The sequence below is a fragment of the Saimiri boliviensis genome, chromosome 8, assembly GCF_048565385.1.
Source record: "Saimiri boliviensis isolate mSaiBol1 chromosome 8, mSaiBol1.pri, whole genome shotgun sequence".
In the NCBI taxonomy this organism is placed as follows: domain Eukaryota; kingdom Metazoa; phylum Chordata; class Mammalia; order Primates; family Cebidae; genus Saimiri; species Saimiri boliviensis.
The window spans coordinates 99,822,279-99,845,041 of NC_133456.1; the positions used below are offsets into that span (position 1 = coordinate 99,822,279).

Sequence of the window (22,763 nt, forward strand, 5' to 3'; positions counted from 1 at the left end):
AGAAAAGTAATTAAGTGAGTATGGGTGACTGACCCTTGTGCAAGCCATTTTTCACCCTGACAGATACAGCAAAGAAAAAAGGGGAGGGTGTACTTCACTCTCTCGACATCTGCATTTCAAATCAGGCTTCCTGGTTTCATAAACCATGTGGACCAATCCTGAGCTGAAAAGAATACAGGTCAATAGATGGACCTCCATTTACATGAACACATTTGAGGTAGATTAGGCTGAAATGGCTTGTTATTCTTTTTTTTTTTTTTTTTTTTTTTTAAGAGAGGAAGCAGATGTCAGCTGTTTAAGCTCTGACAATTCTGTACTTCTCAATTGACAAGCATTTTGTGCATGGTGTACAATAACAGAGAAAATTAAAGTACCAAAAATTTACCAACCACACTAATTAGGCAGTATTTTGTGCTATTTACATGAGTAAACATGAATCTTGTGCCAATAATGTGGATTTTTAAATTCATTTTGTAGTACTTTTAAGATTTTTTTAAAAACTTACACAAAATAGAAAGCTGCCTTTTGATTGTATATATAAAAATACTTTCAAAAATGAGATCTATTACTGATCAATATACTTCTGTATATAAATGTTAATGTAAATTTATCTAACTCATGTCAGAAATCAAGTGTGTATCTTTTGAATACACGTTAATTTACTTGTATGACCAAGAACAAGAGCTACAAAAATAGCACATTTTAAATTACAGATAGTAAGAGACAGGCAAGCAGACCTATACAGTATCTATGGAAAAACTGCCTTTTGAGAAGCACAAAGCACTACACACAGTTACAGATTCTACTCACATTGTATTCACGGCCCCTCTTACTGAACTACAGACACCCATTTCTGCAATCTCTTCCTTTCAATTATGTTCTTATTTTCCCAGATGTGTAGTGCCTTAGTTATATATAGATGTCTTAACTGTCAAGCTAAGATCTCTACTTAGCGTATCACTTAAAGTCTTTAATTTTAAGATAATACTGTGTTTGATTTTTCAAAGTATTGGTAATATCACATCTTCTAAAAGAAAACATTAGCAAATACAGGATAGTGTCCAATATTTACTTTCCTTAAATTATCATAATTATCTTAGAAGTCCCAATATTGTACAAACAATTCATTCATTCTTTCATTAAACACGTATTAATGGAAGGCTATTAAGTGACAGGCTCATTCAACTCGGTGCCAATGACACACTTCTGCAAATTAACACTACATTCATTAGCAAAGGTATGTTTCAATTTTTAAAATTTGGTGTACAAAATGGATATACTATGGGAAGTTCTTATGTAATCTCAAGAACCCGAGGTAGACGAGAGGATTATGTTTTGTCTTGTTTTTTGAAAAGACAATAGCTAACAGACTGCAGTATCAATCTAGAAATATAACAGGTTCCTCAGAAACAGCCTATGGGATACTACTGCAATAGACTGAAGACCATGAAAACAGCAGGTGACACAGCGATCACTGTTTCTCTTCCCCTCAAACACTCCCACATCCATCCAAAGGAAATGGGAAAAAAAGTATAAAATGTTGTATTACATGTACTTTCTAAATAACATATCATATTTTCTGATAATTATTAACATGCTGAAGAATGTTAACTTAAGAATGTAACTTAAGAATCCGACTCAATCCAAATTATACAGGTGTCATATAGTAATAATTTATATGTTCCTATTTAAGCACACCTGGAAAATACATATATATATATATATGGCTGAATATTTTATTTTGAGAGAGTGGAAGTATTAGTTAATTCACTCATGTATTTTCACTTTTATACCCGTTTTCTAAGAGTAAAGAATATGTAGCAAACTACAACTGTTTAAAAGTACTATTAACAAAAACTCAAGATACTTTTTTTTTTTTGAGACGGAGTTTCGCTCTTGTTACCCAGGCTGGAGTGCAATGGCGCGATCTCGGCTCACCGCAACCTCCGCCTTCTGGGTTCAGGCAATTCTCCTGCCTCAGCCTCCTGAGTAGCTGGGATTACAGGCACGCGCCACCATGCCCAGCTAATGTTTTGTATTTTTAGTAGAGATGGAGTTTCACCATGTTGACCAGGATGGTCTCAATCTTTTGACCTCGTGATCCACCTGCCTCGGCCTCCCAAAGTGCTGGGATTACAGGCTTGAGTCACTGCGTCCAGCCCTGTTTTTTCCATCCTGGTCAACATGGTGAAACCCCGTCTCTACTAAAAATACAAAACATTAGCTGGGCATGGTGGCGCACACCTGTAATCCCAGCTACTCAGGAGGCTGAGGCAGGAGAATTGCCTGAACCCAGGAGGCGGAGGTTGCGGTGAGCCGAGATCGCGCCATTGCACTCCAGCCTGGGTAACAAGAGCGAAACTCCGTCTCAAAAAAAAAAAAAAAAAAAAAAAAGACATCTATTATCTGTCTTTATAACTCCAATTCATTTGACCTGCTCCTTGAGTAATTCTTGAATGCAATATCCTTCTTCCTTAGAATACCATAATGTTAATAAGAAAGCAAACTGTGTTCTTCTAACTTGTTACCCAGTCTCATCCTAGGCTGTTTTCTATTCTCTCCACAGTAGCAGTGTTAAATGTGGGGAAGGCTGGGGCTGGCAGTGGAAAAAGATTTGTCATGAAGTTAATGAAGTTTCTAAGGACCTGAAGTGGGCCTAGCAATTTTGTGCTTGCAATTTCATATAGTTTACATCCTCAAATGTATATGGTTCTACTGCTCTTGAGTAGCACACTTTTTACTTAGAAATAGTAATGTTCTCCTAGCTTCAAACATATAATATTAAATATCAGTGAGTGTATATACAACTAAGAATACAATAGGCCTAAATAATGTAGACCCTAAATATTACACATCCAACAGGCTATTTCATTCTGCCTCTATCACTACTCTTTTTCCCATTATTGTTTCCTCCGGTGTTTCTATGCCAGCCACTGTTGGTGTCCACCCAGTAGCCATTGTCAGCTTGGGCAAAGGCTTGTGAGCCAATCCTAAATCTGAGCAGAAGTCAGCTGGAAGCAGCTCTGAAAGCTCTGTAATAAACTGAGATACACAGCAGAAAATACCGCCTCTTCTTTGTTGGACATGGTCATGTCTGCAAATAACATCTGGAACTCCTACATCCCTCTTGCAATTCTAACGGAAGAAATCACCAATAGGCTGAGGATGGCTGAGTACAAAAATGAAAAACATCTGGGTACTCCATGACACTGTTCAGCTGTAAAACCAGCTTTGGAACTGCCCTTACTCTGAACTTTGTGTCATGTGAATTTTAAAAATGTCCTTATTGCTTAAGCCACTTGTAATTTACATTCTATAAGTTACAGCTAAAAAACATCCTGACATAATTCTTAAGCTTGGTGTCTTTACATAGTTTTTCTCTCCTCCTTCACTCACTGAGTGTTCATTAAGTGCTTACTATGTGTTTGTTGCACACTCGGCTAGATCTTGGGGAAGGGAAATAAAGTAAAACATTATTCTGTGCTAGAAAACCCTGCCCAGAATACATGAACAGACCACTATGAGTACAAAGCAGAGCCAGGAATCAGGTCTGTGGAGTGTTCAGGGAAAATGTATACACAATTGTCATTTTAGGAAGTACTTCCAACCTTACTTCCTTCTCCTCTTTTCTTTTCTTCTGTATTTTCTACTAAAAAAAAAAAAAAAAAAAAAAAAAAAGTAGTAGCAACCAAAACACATACAAAACTGTGCACACCTAAAAATCACTTCACATAGAACTCTCATGAAGATCATTTTAAACTCAAATGTGGAAATGAGTTTTTAGATGTTCAGTGATCACACTTATGAAATCAAAGATACGTTCCGACTTAGATGCTCATAAAAGGGTGACCAAAAAAAGCAGTGTGCCAAGAAATTTATCTTCAGTCCCTGAAAATATCATTGCCTCATTTCAAATTTTAGGTAAATCTTTAAAAAAAAATTTTAACATATATCTTCGATTATACAATAACACGTGACATATCCTATATTGTTATATAACAAGATTAAAAAGAGGTCATAACTATGTCTAAAAATGCAAAGAGAAAAGGCTACATGTTATACCAACATACTAACAGCATTTATACTGGGTTGATGGTACTATGGGTGGTATATTTTTTCTCTGTTTGCCAAATTTTCTTCAATGTGAATTTTTAAATAAAGAAATATAAGCATGTCTCTCTAATACAGCTACTGCTGGGCCTAACTATACAAACGTTATTATTACAAAGGAAAGACAAACATAAAATTTTTAGCTTATTTTTTTTTTTTTTTTTTTTTTTTTTTTTTTTGAGACAGAGTTTCGCTCTTGTTACCCAGGCTGGAGTGCAATGGCGCGATCTCGGCTCACCGCAACCTCCGCCTCCTGGGTTCAGGCAATTCTCCTGCCTCAGCCTCCTGAGTAGCTGGGATTACAGGCACACGCCACCATGCCCAGCTAATTTTTTGTATTTTTAGTAGAGATGGGGTTTCACCATGTTGACCAGGATGGTCTTGATCTCTCGACCTCGTGATTCACCCGCCTCGGCCTCCCAAAGTGCTGGGATTACAGGCTTGAGCCACCGCGCCCGGCCTAGCTTATTTTTTAATATAGCAGAAAGTTTCTTATTTTAAAAGATGGTGGAATATATTTCTTCTTTAATAAGGCACAACTAAATAATGTACATCATACATATTACACATCCAACAGGCTATTTCATCCTGCCTCTATCACTATTCTTTTTAAATAAATTATATGAAAAGAGTATGTAATTCTTTTTCTTCAAAGAATTACTAATATATACTAGAAATAATATTCATTTACTTTTACACACTTATCCTGCTGCCTTAATTCATACCCTTACTAAAGTTGAAATTGTATGTTTTTTAAATGTTAGGGGTTATTTACTTTTAACCTTTTTTTTTTTTAACTGAAAACTATCAGAAGAAATTATCCAATAGCACCTTCCTTATTCACAAATAATAAAGTTTTTTATTGTATATGAAGACAACTAAATGTACAGTCACCAAATTTGATGATTAGCTGTTTTTAGTAAAGGAATAACTGGTTTTATTTGGCTTAGGAATAGCTCATTTTGAGTAGAAAACTGAGGCAGCCTCCTCTGTGGGACTGTGACAGGGGAGGAGGGAGCGTCATCTTTTCACACTTCTCTGCCTCTCTCAGTTTTTCCATAATTCTTTCCAACAACATTTATGGACCTTATGTGCATACAATTTTTTGATCAGTAATAACATCTAAAAACTTGAGGTGACAAGACTTTGCTTCTCACACAGTTGCATTTACTTAAGAATTTCATTCTGCACTGTTTTTGGAACCTGGATTTTTGGTTGGTTGGTTTGTTTTTCCTAACTAAGGGCCACACTTGCAGTGATCTGTCAGTAACAGGCATGGAAAATGTTACAATTTAAGTGGATCAAAATCTTCAACTTAGAATAATCAAAAACCTCAGTATGACTTTAGGTTTAAGTTTAAAACAGAAAGAGAATATAAATTAGAAGGAGGACATTTAAGAACAACAACATTCATAATATTAGTACTATCTACAGTTGCATGAATGGAACACTTAGAAATGACTGTATGTTGACTGGAAGGGAAGAGAGCCGACAGGAATGCCCCTCAGCATAGCATTAGTATGGCTGTTAATAGGTAAATCGGACAAAAGTAATCCTGCTTTAATAGTGCCCCAGTGACTTTAGCCTCTCTCAATTATGTCATGGCTAGTTGTCTGTTAAGATCAGAAATGGTCAATGCAAATGCCCACAGGTCCCAGGAAAGTAACTAAAATAAATGAAGCCGGAGGATGTTTGGGAAAAAAAAAAAAAAAAGGGTCAGGGAGTGGGAGAGCAGAAGTGAAGTACAAAAGTCTAGGCACCATCTACAAAGGGCGGCAGTTACTTAGCTTCAGCCAGTGTTGCCATGTAGGAATATAGGCCTACTGTTCAGACCTTTTTTCTCTCTGTGTAATTGCCTGGTTTTTAAGTGTTGGCAACTCTTTTTTTTTTTTTTTTTCCAAAGAATACTGTGTGAGACAACATAGTGCTGGCCAAATAAAACACATCCCTCTGTGGGCCTGCTACAGCCTGAACCACCATTTTACAACCACAGGCTTAAATCTTACACCTTCTAAAACAGCCTGTGGAGGGCTTTCTGGGTATGGGAAGGTGATGTTCTTTCTCTTTTTAATTTCTGAAGTCATGTTTGGGGTCACAGAGGAAGAACCACTATTTTGGTTATATAAGAAAATTCAGAGAAAACTAAGAAATTAATAAAAACCTAAAAATTGATTCACAAAAAGGATTACTCTAAACATATGATACTCAACTAATTTTTCAGCTCATAATGGAGATGAGGGACAGAAGAATTTGAGCAAACAAGTGATCATGAGAACTCATAAAAAGAATTCAAAATGAGGAAGCTTCCAAGAAGAAAAAATATATATGTATCCAGCACACTAATTAAAAACTCCTCTGGAACTCTTTAAACTTTCTTGCTTTTTAATTTTTTTCAAACACTGCTTTTAACTATTTCTAAGCCCTACAAAGGTTATATTTTGTTTCACTGAAATATACAAGAAAGCTATAAATTATTAATCATCTCTTTGCAGTTAGGTGGCCCTATTTATCAATTTGAAGATGGGCTGGGTTTTGCCATAAAAATATACAGCTATATCACTTCAAAAGCTTTTTTGAAATAAAGCAGGTGAAAAAAAAAAAACCAAACACATTTTGCCTGGGTACAGTGGCTCACACCTGTAATCGTAGCACTTTGGGAGGCTGAGGTAGGCAGATTGCTTGAAGCCAGGAGTTAAAAATCAGCTTGGGCAAGAGGGCAAAACCCTGTCTCTACAAAAAATACAAAATTTAGCTAGGCATGGTGGCAAGCACCTGTAGTTCCAGCTACTCGGAGGCAGAAGTTTCCATGAGCCAAGATCACATCACTGCACTTCAGGCTGGGCAAAAGAGCAAGACCCTGTCTCAAAAATAAATAAATAAATAAATAAATAAATAAATAAATAAATAAATAAGCAAGAAACCTACATTTAAAATTGGCTGCCACTTTTATGATATTAATGTTATGTTAATAATAATTCCTCGAGAGAGATCCAAGATGGCTGATCACTAGCAGCTCGGGATTGTAGCTCCCACTGAAAACGCAAAGAAAGAGAAGACGCCACACCTTCACATGAATTCTTGTTGCTCACGCACCAGGAGATTCCCAGCAGAGGAGCCCCACGGGTCGCCAGCGCGACTCTTGTGACCGGCGAGGCGGTTTTGCCGGCGCCTCGGAGCGTCGGTTCTTGGTGCAGAGTCAGAAAAGCACCATCCATCTTAACGCCGCCGATTTGGTCGGCGCAGTGGGTTGCTCAGATTTCGGCGCTGAGAATCAATAAGTTGGACGTCCACTCAGAAACCCAATTACAAAGACGGTAATTATAAAGACCACAGATGGATAAATCTACAACGAAGGGAAGAAAACAGCCAAAAAAAGGCTGAGAATGCCCAAGATCAGAATGCCTCTCCCTCAGCGGGGGATCCCAGTTCCTCATCAGCAACAAAACAAGGCTTGATGGAGAACGAGTGTGTTCCAATTACAGAAGCAGGCTTCAAAACATGGATAATAAGAAACTCCTGTGAATTAAAAGAAATTATGCTAACACAATCTAAAGAAACTAAGAACTTTGAAAAAAGGTTTGACGAAATGTCAACAAGAATACAAAATTTAGAGAGGAAAATAAGTGAATTGATGGAACTGAAAAACACAATACGAGAACTACGTGAAGTATGCACAAGTTTTAACAGCCGAATTGATCAAGCAGAAGAAAGGATATCAGAGGTCGAAGACCAACTCAATGAAATAAAACAAGAAGACAAGATTAGAGAAAAAAGGATAAAAAGGAATGAGCAAAGTCTCCAAGAAATATGGAACTATGTGAAAAGACCTAATCTACGCTTGATAGGTGTACCTGAATGTGACGAAGAGAATGAATCCAAGCTGGAAAATACGCTTCAGGATATTATTCAGGAAAATTTTCCCAACGTAGTAAGGCAGGATAATATTCAACTCCAGGTAATACAGAGAACACCACGAAGATATTCCTCAAGAAGAGCAACTCCAAGGCACATAATCATCAGATTCACCAGGGTTGAAATGAAGGAGAAAATACTAAGGGCAGCCGGAGAGAAAGGTCAGGTTACCCACAAAGGGAAGCCTATCAGACTCACAGCAGATCTCTCAGCAGAAACCCTACAAGCCAGAAGAGAGTGGGGACCAATATTCAACATCCTTAAAGAAAAGAACTTTCAACCAAGAATTTTACATCCAGCCAAACTAAGCTTCATAAGTGAAGGAAAAATAAAGTTTTGTGAACAAGCAAGCACTCAGAGAATTCATCACCACCAGGCCTGCTTTACAAGAGTTTCTGAAAGAACCACTATACATAGAAAGGAACAAACAGTATCAGCCTTTCTAAAAAATACCAAAAAGTAAAAAACATCAATATAATGAAGAATTTACATCAACTAATGGGCAAAATAGCCAGCTAATATTAAATGACAGTATTAAACTCACATATATCATTATCAATTCTAAATTTAAATTGACTAAATTCCTCAATTCAAAGACAGCCAATTTGGACAAAAAACTAAAACTGTATGCTGCATCCAGACCCATCTCACATTCAAGGATACACAAAGGCTCAAAACAAAGGATGGAGAGAGACTTACCAACCAACCAGAGAGCAAAAATAAATAAATAAAAAGCAGAAGTTACAATTTTTGCCTCTGATAAAATAGTATTTAAAGCAACAAAGATCAAAAGAAGCAAAGAAGGACATTATATAACGATAAAAGAATTAATGCAACAACAAGAAGAGTTAAAGGTCCTAAATATACACGCACCCAATACAGGAATACCCAGACATACAAGACTTATAAAGAGACTTAGACTCCCACACAATAATAGTGGGAGACTTCAACATTAATATTAGACAGATCAATGAGACAGAAAATTAACAATGATATCCAGGACTTGAACTCAGATCTGGAACAAGTAAACGTAATTAACATTTATAGAACTCTCCACTTTACACAAAATATACACTCTTATCAGTACCACATCATATCAACTTAGAAGTTTAAACGAAATGTTGGTTGGCTCCTTGTTTGTTATTCTCTTCCCTCATTTTCTTTCATGTCTCCATTATTAAGGACAATTATAGGCATACCCATATTTAGACTGCATTCTAGCCCGGGCAGCAAAGCAATACCCCCATTCTCTCTCCCTCTTCCTCTTTCTCTTTCTTCCTCTTCTTTACTCTTTAAAAATAATAATAATAATAATAATAATAATAATTCCTCATCCCATTCAACCAAATTTCTCACGATTAGGTGAAATTATAACAAATGTGTTGCTACAATTACCAAAGCTGTCTACTTACTGGTGACTTCAGTATGATTTTGGTATTAGCACTTCCAAAGTAAAAGAAATCTGTTGGCCAGGCGCAGCGCCTCACTCCTGAAGTCCCAGCACTTTGGGAGGTCAAGGTGGTAGAATTGCTTGCATCCAGGAATTCAAGACCAACCTGGGAAACATAGCAAGGCCCTGTCTCTACAAAAAAATTAAAAATTTGCTGGACATGGTGGCATATGCCTATAGTCTCAGCTACTCGGGAGGCTGAGGTGGGAGGATTGCTTGAGCCCAGGAGGTCAAGGCTTCAGTGAGCTGTACTCATCCTGGGCAACAGAGCAAGACCCTGTCTCAAGAAAAGAAAAATCTCTTTAGGTCTAACCCAGTTGTTTGCTACTGGTTTAGTTATCTACTGCTATGTAACATCACACTGAATTTAGCAGCTTAAAACAGCACACATTTATTATCTCATAGTTTCTGCAGGTTAAGAATCTAGGAGTGGCTTAGCTGTCAGGTTCAGACCCAAGACCTATCACTAAGCTATAATCAAGAAGTCAATTGGGGCTGCAGTCAATTGAGGATGTGTGTCCAGGCACACTCGTGGGAGGATTAAAGGGAATCTTCAGTTCCATGCCCTATGGGCCTCTACATAGGCTGCTCATGCTGAGGCTTCCCCCAAAGGGAGTGATTCAAAAGAGAGGACCAAAGTGATTCAAAAAAGAAGACCCAAGATTATAAAAGACTGAAGTGTCTGGACATGGCATAGCATTGCCTCTGCTATAGTGCATTGGTGCAATGGGGGAGGGGACTACACAAGGATGTGAATAAGAGGAGGTAGGCATCATGGAGTCTGCTACCACAAAAAGCTTTGTTCTACACCGACACATCTTCGAAACAACATCCCTCTATAGGCAACAGTGACTCACTAGAGCTATCATCCTCAGCTGAAAGACTGACATTTCCAATTGCAGGTAGAAGTGAGAAAAGCATGAAGAGGGAATTTGCATATTACTATGTAAAAGTCTCGTGTGATTTTTATTTCTCCCACACACACAAATGTCATTTTTCCTACTCTCATCATTTCCATCTCACTTCCCTCCACCCAGTCATCAGAGCCATTAGTTTAACCCTAACACATGCATTGAGTGTTTGAGAGCTTAAGGGTTAACATACATACATACATTTGCTTTAAAGCCGAAATAATTCTGGCTCCTTTAAAAAGTCAAGTGAGTCAAATAAGCCATTGATCTGGAGTTAATAGGGCCTTAGTAAGAAATTACAATCAGCTGGGAAGAAAGGCAGCTCTCAGAGGACTCAAGTAAAAAACAGCTTCAAAACATGGAAAGAAAAACTCAAGTGTAGACCAGACAAACACAAAGTGAGGTTAAAAAAAAGACTTGGTTATAGCCTTGAAAAACAATACGCTGAGGAAATTCAAAGTCGTTTTAGCTCCCAACCCTACCACTAATTTAGCATTAGACTTTTACAGCTGAGACCAAACTGAACAGCGAGGGTCTGGAGTGTCCTTGTAAAGAAGAAAATAACTAAAATAACTGGAATTATATCTTTACAAAGTAATGCTTTTTGAATCTAGAAGTTGTTTCATTTGTTTTCCACCTGCTTTATATAGCATTTGCAACCATAGTTGTGGTTTCGCTCTACCTATAATTTTGCATTTTGCTTAAAAAAAAAAAAAAAAAAAAAAAAAACCTGCCCAGACTTCACCACTATGCAATATGTGAATATAAGAAATCTCTACTTGTGGCCAGACCCAGTGGCTCATTCCTGTAATCCCAGAACTTTGGGAGGCAAAAGTGGGCAGATCACCTGAGGTCAGGAGTTCAAGACTACCCTGGACAACATGGTGAAACCCCATCTCTACTAAAACTGCAAAAATTAACCAGGTATGGTGGCACACATCTGCAATCTCAACTACTTGGGAGGCTGAGGCAGGAGAATCACTTGAACTCAGGAGGCGGAGATTGCAGGGAACTAAGACTGCGCCACACTGCACTACAGCCCGGGCAACAGAGTCAGACTCTGTTTAAAAAAAAAAAAGAGAGAGAGAGAGAGAGATCTGTACTTGTACCCCCTAAATACTTAACAATTTTGTAATTAACATACAAAATAATTTTTCAAATAAATAAGAGAAAACCAGTTTTAAAAACCGTGGAAAATACATAGGTTATTATTCGAACTTCAGTGGTATTAACTCTTTGTTCCAGCCCAGTGCTAGATAAAAAGTCCCTGCCTTCAAAGAGCACACAGTCTGATGAAAAGGCTAGACAGCAAAAGGCCAGAGGTACTATGATGGGATTCTCCACAAGAACAGGTAAAGGAGAGAGGAAACAGAGGATGAAATAAAAATGAAACATTAGGAGGGTAAAACGTTAATGTCCTGTTTTTATAAATGTGGTCCCTGGTCAGCAGTGCTTGGTGTGACTCCCCTGAGTGGTTCTGTGAAGCCCCTCATGGGCTTCCACTGGCTACCTTTATTACTGAGGATTCAGCTCACCCAACATTTTTAACAGTTGCCTAATATCCCATTGAGCAAATATGCCATCATTTACTTAACCAGTTTCCCTCTTGAGGACATTTAATTAATTTCTGATTTGGTTTTGTTTTGTTGTTGGCTATTATATAGCATAATAAACCTCTTTTGCATTTAGATTACGTATTAGTTATCTATTGTTATATAACAAACAATGCAAATTGAGCAGCTTAAAACATCACTTATTATTTCAGGGTTTCTGTGGGTCAGGAACTCAGCTTACCTGGGTGGCTGTGGTTCAGAATCACAAAGTTGCTGTCCAATTGTCAGCTGCGACAGTCACCTGAAGGCCCACCTTCGGGAGGATCTGCTTCTAGCTCAATCCCATCATTTCTAGAAAGCCTTTGTTTCTTGCTGGCTGCTAGAATTCTTAGTTCTTCACAATGTGGACCTTTCCATAGGTTGCCAAAGTGTCCACATGACATGGTAGCCAGCTTCCCTTAGAGCAAATAGTCCAGGAAAGATAGAGTATCCAAGACAGAAGCTCTGATTTTTTTTTCCAGAGGTGGGATCTCACTCTGTGGCCCAGGCCAGAGTATAGTGGCACAATCACAGCTCACTGCAGCCTGAAACTCTTGGGCTCAAGTGACCCACCTCATCCTCCCAAGTAGGTGCATACCACTACATTCAGCTAATTTTGTTTTTTTTGTTTGTTTGTTTTAGAGATTAGATCTCGATACTTTGCCCAGGCTGGTCTCAAACTCCCGGCCTTAGGCAATCCTCCCACCTTGGCCTCCCAAGGTGCTGGGACTATAGGTATAAGTGACTGTGCTTGGCCTCTTATCTTTTATAACCTGTCCTCAGAAAGTGACGTACCATGACTTCTGCTGGCCACACAGACCAGCCCTGGTATAATGCAGGAGAAGACTAAACAAGGGTGTGAAAACCAGGATATATGATCTGGGAGACTGGCTATCACAGGTCACACACACGCACAAGTAAACATACATGTACACACATTCATGTATGTATACTTGTACACATGTATGTTTGTATACATATATGTATGTAACAAAAAGATCTCATATGCCTTTTTAAGACCACAGCATTGCCAGTACATTGCCTTTTAACAAGTATCTACAAAGCATAGACACAGTAATTTTGTCCTAGCCAATAGAAATGTCACTTAAATAATTTAAAACTCAAAATTAGCCACATTTTAAAAGTAAAAATAGGTGAAGATAAATTTTAATATACTGTAACACAATATATCCAAAATATAATTTCAACATGCAATCAATATTTTAAACATTTAGTGAGATTTTTTAGATTGTTTCATATGAAGCCTTGAAATCCAGTGTGTATTTTGCACATAATTATAGCATGTCTCAATTCAGCTATGAAATTGTCATCAGAAATGCTCAATAAATATTTAGATTTCAAAAAGTTTACAGTTGAAAGGTAGAGTCACATGCCCAAGTTGCTTCAATTATATCTAAAAAAAATTTTAATAACTAAAGTATCATTTTATAAATTTACATTAATTAGATGGCAATAAAATAAAAAATTCAGCTCCTCAAAGTGCACTAACCTCAGTTCAAGTGTGCAAAACTTCCATGTGAATAGAGGCCACCATACTGGTAACACGGTAGTATGAGATCAAAGGGGATATAAAGAAATGGTCTATGGCTAGTTATAGCACAGTGACACCAAAAATGCTAGAGGTCCTATCTTGGAAAATCCTTTGAGGCAATTAACTTATTCCACACTTTTAGAGCAAACTGGTTCATTCATCTAAAACCCCGAGAAGAGCAAACCAGGCTCCAAAAACTAATGGTGCAAAATCAGTCAGCCAACATGATGAAAATACAGTTCCTATTTTCCTGTAAACTATGGATTTAAAAATCTATGGCAAAATAAGATGATGAACATGTCTTATTTAAAAGTACAATTCTTATGCTAACCAAGTCCTGCGCTTCTAATAGCAAACTCTCTTGCAGTTGTGAAATGCTCAACTGGAGTACTTTCAAATGACAGTCAAGTATAGTTTGCTTTGTATACTTTTAGAAATTCAAATGTAAATAAAAGTGGGTCTCCCCCACCCTCAATATCAAAAAGGTATTAGGCAAATTTATATACTAGCAACTGGAAAACAAACTAAGTTCAAGAAAAAATGTTGTTCAAACTGGAGAAACATGTCATGGTGCACTGTTCAAACCTGGTTTCTTTCCAAACTGCCAGTATACAAAACATCCTTCTCTTTAACCACTCAGCACGCATATACTCAGTGACATTCCTCCCACCAGTATTTGCATAAAGCCAAAAACAAAAACTTAAACTAAAAGAATTATAGGTAGTATCAGGTAGAGGCCGCATTTTGTGGGGCAAAGAGTTTTCCTTCCTCTTACAACTGCATGTATCACTTCCTCCTGTATTTCTATGCCAAAGTCTGTTCAGTTGCTATCTGAATGTAACAAAGTTCTTGAGAAAGTAAAGATCCCCCTTTTTTTCCTTTGTACAAAAATATAACTCATAATTCATCTTTTTTTTTCTTTCCTTTTTTTTTTTTTTTTGAGGTAGGGTCTCACTCTGTTGCCCAGGCTGGAGTTCAGTGACACAATCATAGTTCACTGCAGCCTCAACCTCCTGGGCTCAAGTGCTCCTCTCATGTCAGCCTCCCAAACAGTTGGGACCACAGGTGCACATCACCACATCCAGCTAATTTTTAATTTTTTTTTTTTTTTTTTGACAGACAGGGTTTTACTATGTTGCACAGGCTGATCTCGAATTCCTGGGCTCAAATGATCTTCCCACTTTAGCCTCCCAAAGTATTAGGATTACAGGCATGTGCAACTGTGCCCAGTTTAATTCATCTTTTATTTAATCTAATATACAGTCACCCAATGAATTATATATGCTTTTTAATACAGTATTGTACATCGTGTCAATGTTTGTCTAGCTGTCTAGATGACCTTCATGCTCTACTGTATTAATTTTTCTGCCTTTAGATTATAAAGTCCCACATGTGAGATCTTAATCAATTTATTTTACTTTATATAGTTAGAAAGATATGGGAACACAGACACAAATGGCTCAAGTACATTTGATCACCATGATGATGACATTGCTATGTAAATGGTTGCTAGCCTCATATAAGAAGCTAGAGGCCTGAGTAACTTAGGAATCTGAGGTTATATGATTATGTTTTGTTGCTCCAGATTCTAAGTTAAAAAAAAAAAATCAGAAGATTTTATTAGCCAAGAGTTCTCAACTAAAAATATCACAAGAAATATAAACACGGAAAAATCACATTTTTTTTTTACCAGCACACAAACTGAACCCTGAAAATAATCAACAAATTAGGTAACTACCAAATAAAACAAGGTTATGATTAATTAAAATGTTCTTTTGTTTAGCACATTTGGCCTCTATGCCTAAAGAACACAGAGGGATATTTATTTTCACTTTACACTTTTTTTCACTAGCACCTAACAAAATAGAAAGATATTTGTGAAAATAAGTGTTTGGGTCAAAACAGATGTGATACATAATATATGTGATTCCACATACCTCATTTATCTCTATATTTGTGTTCCTCAACCCCCTACAATAGAAAAAGGGTATGAAAATAAAGAAGCAACAGATGTTACTGAAACCAACCGAAATCTATAGGTGTCAGTAAAGATGGTTGTCTGCAGGGCCTTTAAAATAATTTTTAATTATCAGGCTCTAGGCCAGGCGTCCCCAGACTTTTTACACAGGGGGCCAGTTCACTGTCCCTCAGACCGTTGGAGGGCCGACACATACTGTGCTCCTCTCACTGACCACCAATGAAAGAGGTGCCCCTTCCTGAAGTGCGGCAGGGGGCCGGATAAATGGCCTCAGGGGGCCACATGAGGCCCGTGGGCCGTAGTTTGGGGACGCCTGCTCTAGGCCCTTCTCCATATCCATTCTCCCTCTAAGAAGAACAGTTCAAAGTCCTTAGCTCTTATCTCTGATATTTTCCACTAATATTTGGGTTTTTTTAAAGTTAATTACTTTGAAAATTGCTAAGACTAGATTTAGTGTTCTTACCGTAAATAAGGATGTGAGATTTTTTTTAAAAATTAATTACTGCTTCTTAAGCCTGTTCTACACTGTTTAGGCTATTGATATTTGTACATGGGTGGCATAAGAAGAATATTCACAAAAATTCTGAATTTTTAAGCTTTTTATTTTATCATTTCATCATTCGATATAAGATAGAAAACAATCAGGCTGCCAGCTCATCTTGAGTCCTTGCTTACATTATCTATCTAGCAAAGGGATACGAGCAACTCAGTGTTTCTGCCACGTCCACATCAGCCCAGCCTGAAAGCACTGCTCATCTCTGGCACAACAAGCTCATCTCCCAACTGCCATAGAGCTGGACAGAAATCAGGTCCACAAGAGAAAGAAGAGTCACCCAGGTTTGAGAAAAGCCAAAGTTTACTACCAAGAAACACCATTTTTTTTTTTTAACTAAAGGTCCCAAAATAAACACTTAAAACTCATTGTTGAGCACAAATGTGGAAGGCCATTCACACAAAACACCTGGATAACTCCTTCCGCACATTTGTAGCCGGGCTGCTGCTCTCACCTTGCCCACCTCCCAGCGGCTGAGCCATCAGCTGAGGAAGCCCGGTGGCTGGGGAATTCCAGAAAGTTTATAAGCCATGTCCAAGGTCACACAGCAACTAAACGGTAGTATCTAAACTAAACGCAGAACCTAACTAATGCCATGGTGCTCTTAATCACCTGGCTATACTGCTGCTTTACTCTTCCACCATCTCCCACTTAAATAACAGGTTTAAAAGATCTTCATTGATGTTTTAATATGCAGCTTGCTGATTACTGGCAAAGTTGATCATTTTTACATATGTTTATTTTAAAACTGTATTTTTTTCTTATGTTATTTGTTCATAAGCAATTTCTGTAATGTGATGGGGAAAATTCTGTTTCTCATGTGCTTTTTACCAATTGGGCATGTCAACAAAATTTCTTACAAGAGGCCCGGGTCCCTTCTTGAAGATCCCTCTGAGCTGCCAATTTATAAGGGTTTTTTTGTGAATATGTAATCCAAACAACCTGACCATCATTCAAAACGTACCTCTCATCAGAAACAACAGTTACATACAGAAACATCATTAAAACACCATCTATGTTTTACTAAGCAAAACTGGATTTACCTAATAAATCTAAATTATAATAATCCTATTTTAAATATGCTCCATTACCTGCATTATGTCTTGCAATATACCCAAGTGCCCAGGCTGCAGCCTCCTTGACTCCAGGGTCAAAATCTTCCAAGCATATGACCAGTGTATCCAGTGCTCCACAATCAACTATTGCCTGAGCTAGCTGGGGAGAATGTTTACCAACTGCTCGTAACACAAAGGCAGCTGCTTTCTTGTAGAAGCGCTACAAGGGCCAAATAGACAAAACCCAAAATGAAATGATCACTTAGAGAACCAAAATCTAAAACAGACCAAAACTGACATAAAATAACATTAATATAAATAAAGCTCAACAGCTTTTGAATATAAAAGATGAAAAACATCCTACAAAATAATTTTTGATTATTTGATGTTCCCTCATTGCTTCTGTTCAGTAACTAAACTGAAAACAAGGTAGGTTTTACATTGTATTTCAAATGTTTTACTGTGAAGCATGCATTTGGAAATTGTATAAAATAAATTATAAAGATATCTTCCACAAATTCATAAAATAATGAGATTTTATGTATCTGCATTATACCAAAATGTATTGTTTGACCCTTGGGAACTCTTGGATTGTTAGTATGTGTAACTAAGCTCACTGCCAACTGACTAATTCATTTCCTTTACTTGCCCTCAGTCTTTGAGTGTGGTAAGCCTTTCATGACCTCAACTAATCTTTCTGGTATCTCAAGTTATTCTGAAATAACAACCATGTTCCAAGATATGCTTACCAATCATCAAATACACATAAAGGCAAAACATTAACAACACATTTTAAAACTTCTCCAGGTAAATAAATCTGCCAAACAATGAGATACAAGTTATTTATTTTCTCTAGAAATGCTTTTTTAAAAGATAAAAGAGCATATTACTTACCATTTTGTAAATTTTGAATATTACTTCATATTTTTATTTCCTATAGATACATTTTATCTAAGGAATGAGTAAATGAAAGTGAAACACAAGGCTAACATGTTTCTCTTCACATCACTAAAAACATTAAATGTATAGGAAATGTGGCTGTGATACTCACTGTGGTTTTATGGTCAGCATAATGACACAGTGATGGTCTCCTCTTTCTGCTATTAATAAAACCCAATTAATCCCCTATTTTACATCCTAAGTTTCTATTTCTTCACAGTGACTACTAAAAAGTGATTAGTTGACTACAGCATTTAATTTGAAAGCATTCTATTCACTTAGACTATAATATTGGTACAATGAAAATTACCGGAGAAAAAAGCACATCAAGTATATATTAAACATAGCATATCTTAAAACTTGGTATATGTTGCTAATATAAGAAATATGCTATGTTAGTACTGATGTTTTTGACATATTTTCTTTAGTTTCTTAAATTATATAAGTAACCAAATTTCTACTAATTTACTGTAAAAATTAGTATAGAGTTTTGAAGTAGGTTTCCATAGATCATTTTCTTACAATTGTGGGGGGGAAAATGGTGATACATTTATTTTCATTGCCTCAGCTAATTTGACTTTTTATACTGCAGAATTGTCAAATTTACAGACCATTTATGGGCATCAACAGTCACTATTAACTACAGTGCCTATAACTCACACTTTCTGATCTCATTCCCTCTTTCTCCTAATTTTCACTTCCCCCAAATTCCTAACACTCTTCTCTCCCATTCGAGACGAAAAGAAACCCTTAAAAAAAAAAAAAAAGAAAAGCAAGCAAAACCACAGGACTTTGTACCTCATAAAGAGGAGATTAAATCTCCTGTGAGAAATGACTTAAAGGCTGGTAGGTGAGGGAGACAGAAGCTTGTACAAAGGCCTCATGTTTTTACTGCCTCCTCACTTTTCTGCGCTGGTGCTTTTTTGTCTCTCTACAACTAATTAACATTCATTAAACTTAGAAAACTTCAACTGAAAATCTTCTATGTGGGATACCAGAATATAGACATTGCTCTCAAAAGAAAGAGGTAAAAGTCCAAGAAGAAGAAAGTCCAACAGTATTTGGTGATAGAAGGAATATCCACAAGAAAAATAAAATTTCTGTGACACCTTGTAGAGCTGTAAAGCTGTAACAGGTATTAGTAAATGACTCTCTAGGCCAGATGCAGTGGCTAACACCTATAATCCCAGCACTTTGGGAGGCCGAGGTGGGCAGATCACCTGAGGTCAGGAGTTTAAGACCAGCCTGGCTAATGTGGTGAACCCTGTTTCTACTAAAAATACAAAAAATTAGCCAGGCATGGTGGTGAGCATCTGTAATCCCAGCTACTTGCAAGGCTGAAGCAGGAGAATCATTTGAACCCGGGAGGCAGAGGTTATAGCGAGCTGAGATCGCACCATCGCACTCCAGCTTGGGCGACAAGGGCAAAACTCCATGCCTACCCCCACCCGCCAAAAAAAAAAGACTCTCTGGTCTATAAACACAGAGCAAATTTCTGCACCATTAGGATTTATTTTTATTCTGGCAAAATACACATAATATAAAATTTACCATTTTAACCATTTTAAAGTATACAATTTAGTGGGATTTAGTGCATTCACAATGTTGTGCAACTACCACCACTGCCTAGTTCTGGACTGTTATCACCCCAACAAGAAACTCCTTACAAATAAAGCAGTCACTTCTCATTCCCTTCTCCCTCTAGCCCCTGGCAACTACTAATCTGCTTCTGTCTCTATGGATTTGCATATTCTGGATAGTTCCTATAAATGGAACCATAGATCCTGTGGCCTTTTGTGTCTGGCTTCTTGCACTTAGCATAACATTTTTAAGGGTCATCCATGACGTAGCATTTTTCTCAATATTTTATTACTTTTATGACTAACAGTCCATTGTACGGATATACAACATTTTGTTTACCCATTCACCTACTGATGGACTTAGGCTGCTTTTACCTTTTGGCTATTGTGGATGCTGCTGTTATGAACATTTGTGTGCAGGCTTTGCTGGAGCATCTGTTTTCCATTCTTTTGGATATAGAACTAGGAAAAGAACTGCTGAGTCACATGGTAACAACTGTTTTACTGATTACAGTTCTGCCAAAGTGTTCTCCCATTTTACATTACTACCAGCAAGGCATGAAAATTCAAATTTCTCCATGTCCTCACCAAGACTTGTTATTTCCTTTTTATTTTTTATTATGGCCACCAGAAAAGGTAATAAGTGATACCCTGTTGTGGTTTTGATTTGCATTTCTTAATGACTAATGCTGTTGAGCATCTTTTCTTATATTTCTTGGCCATTTGTATACATTCTTTGGAGAACTGTCTATTAAAGTCCTTTGCCCATTTTTCTTTTCTTATTTTTTTTTTTTTTTTTTTTTTGAGATGCAGTCTTGCTCTGTTGCCCAGGCTGGAGTGCAGTGGTGCAATCTGGGCTCACTGCAACCTCTGCCTCCTGGGTTCAAGCAATTCTCCTGCCTCAGCCTCCCAAGTAACTGGGACTACAGGCACACACTGCCACATCAGCTCATTTTAAAAATTTATGTATTTATTTATTTTATTTTAGTAGAGACAGGGTTTCACTGTGTTGCCCAGGCTGGTCTTGAAATCCTGAGATCAGGTAATCTGCCCACCTCAGCCTCCCAAAGTGCTAGGATTAATTGTCTTGTCTTTTTGTTACACAAATACAGACTTAATCCCAAAGATGTGTCAAGAAAGCTGTGTCCCTAGGTTATAATAAACTAACAGAATAGAATGAACAGTCCAAAACCTACCTACAGGTGATCCTTAACTATTGTAGAAACCAAATAGCTGGCACTGTATAGAAATAAAAGTGGTACCAGATAAGGGGGGAAATAGGTTACCTTCAGACAGTGCTTAATAGAGTTGACATGCCTTTAACTTGGTAAAAAACATGTATCAAACCTTCCATTACACACATTTATTCTCATCTTCTTTTTGGTTGCTTCTCTACCCCTTGCTTCAAGGGTGTCTCTCACTATTTCCTTAAACTTGGTTTCACCAGCATATAAGGATTGCTGAAACCAGCAATTTGTCTAGGGTCCATATACTTCCCTAAGACAGATCTGATAGCTTTGTCTAAAACTCCCATATACAGAAATGCTGCTTTATATATAATTTCTCCTAAAAAATATATTTTCTCCTTATATTATCAATAAAAGAAAAATGGTGGTTATCAGCACCAATGCAAAATACCCTAAAAATACTATTACATGCAGCTCAGAGAATTAAAGATTGTGTTAACCTCCTAATAATTCTGATGCCTACAGGCTTGCAAACTGTATCCAAACTGTCACATTTTAAAAAATCTAAAACAAAAAACATATAACCAGTTTTTAAAAATTCTTACATTCTGTTCTGCCAGTGAATAAACAAGCTGTGGAAGAATGTCGCCCTTCACAACAGCTTCAGCAAGGTCGTCATTATAATTGGCCAGTCTCCCAAGAGCCAAAGCAGCAGTCTGTTGAATTGTTGGGACCACATCCAGAAGAAGAGGCCTCAGCAAAGACATTACACCTGAGTTAAATTATGAAAGAACAGAAATCGGCAGAATTTAAATTAAAAAGCAAAAATACAATTCAGCATATATGCAGACAGTAAAATTAAAGGGAAAAAAGTCAGTGAAAACAAATTTATTCACTAAAAACTAATGGGAAATTTAGAAGTACCTACCTGACCAAGACACAGAATAATACAAGCTATCACTATTAAACATGCAGTACAGCATGGAAATAAGAAAGACTTTGGATTTAGGTAAAAATACCTGATTCATCAAGTACTGTCTATGTGACCTGATAGGGTTGTCATGAGGCATGCAGAGAAAGGTTGTAGAGTATGCTATGATGTCTAACACAAAAAAGATAGGGCTTCCCCCTAGACTTTGCAAGTCTTATCTTTCAAGGTTCATTTCAGGGCCTCACCTACATATTATATCCAAATAAATTTCTTAGAGATAAGGACACGTATTACTAGTTCTCATCATATTCATCCTAGGGTTGACTGCATAGTAGGTATATCATCATCATCACCATGACAGCAACAATAGTAAAAGTAGCTCATATTTATCAAGCACTTATTATATGCAAGCACTGTCCTAAAAACGTTTTTCCATAATAATTCATTTAACTTTTATAACAAAACTATGAAGCAGGCCCTACTATTACATCTATTTTATAGACAAGAAAATTGAGGCTGAGAAAAGTTAATTGTCACACAACTAATGAATGGTGAAGCAGGGTTATAATTTAAACTTTTTTATTGATAATTGTTAAATAATATATATTGAAAACTGAGAAGATGGGAAGAGAGAAAACAGTAATAATTGCCTTGTAGTCATTTTACTGGGTATTCCAACTCTTTCTATTAACTTTGCCTTACTATAAAATCTGCAAAAGAGTCAACTGCTATTTCTGTTTTAATGACGCTGTTTTAGTCTAAGATTATAAGAAAGGTAGTGACAGAATTCAAAATATAACAAAGTACCTCTTGACTTTCTATACTTTAGTTAATTCACACCAGTCTATTCAATTAAATATCATTAACTGTTTTCTTTAAAAACATATCCCAGTTATACATAAAAGCAAATATTGCCAATATTCTTTTATAGTATTATATGCAGAATCATTTGAAATAGAACAAAAAGAAAACATTTACAGTAACACCTAAACACTTGATCTTAGCCAGAGGCC

The 22,763-nt window shown here is 37.0% G+C and overlaps 1 protein-coding gene across 3 annotated transcripts in view; it reads right to left on the reverse strand.

The window, feature by feature from the left end:
* SPAG6 (sperm associated antigen 6) overlaps window positions 1-22,763 on the reverse strand; it is a 66,828-nt gene that overhangs the window by 26,336 nt on the left and 17,729 nt on the right. For all 3 annotated transcript variants that reach the window (XM_074404928.1, XM_003930663.4, XM_010341217.3), the window contains 2 exons: window positions 21,425-21,591; window positions 17,150-17,333 (listed from right to left, as the gene is read on the reverse strand). In XM_074404928.1, the coding sequence (XP_074261029.1) occupies window positions 17,150-17,333; window positions 21,425-21,591 (351 nt within the window). The remainder of the gene's footprint in view (window positions 1-17,149; window positions 17,334-21,424; window positions 21,592-22,763) is intronic.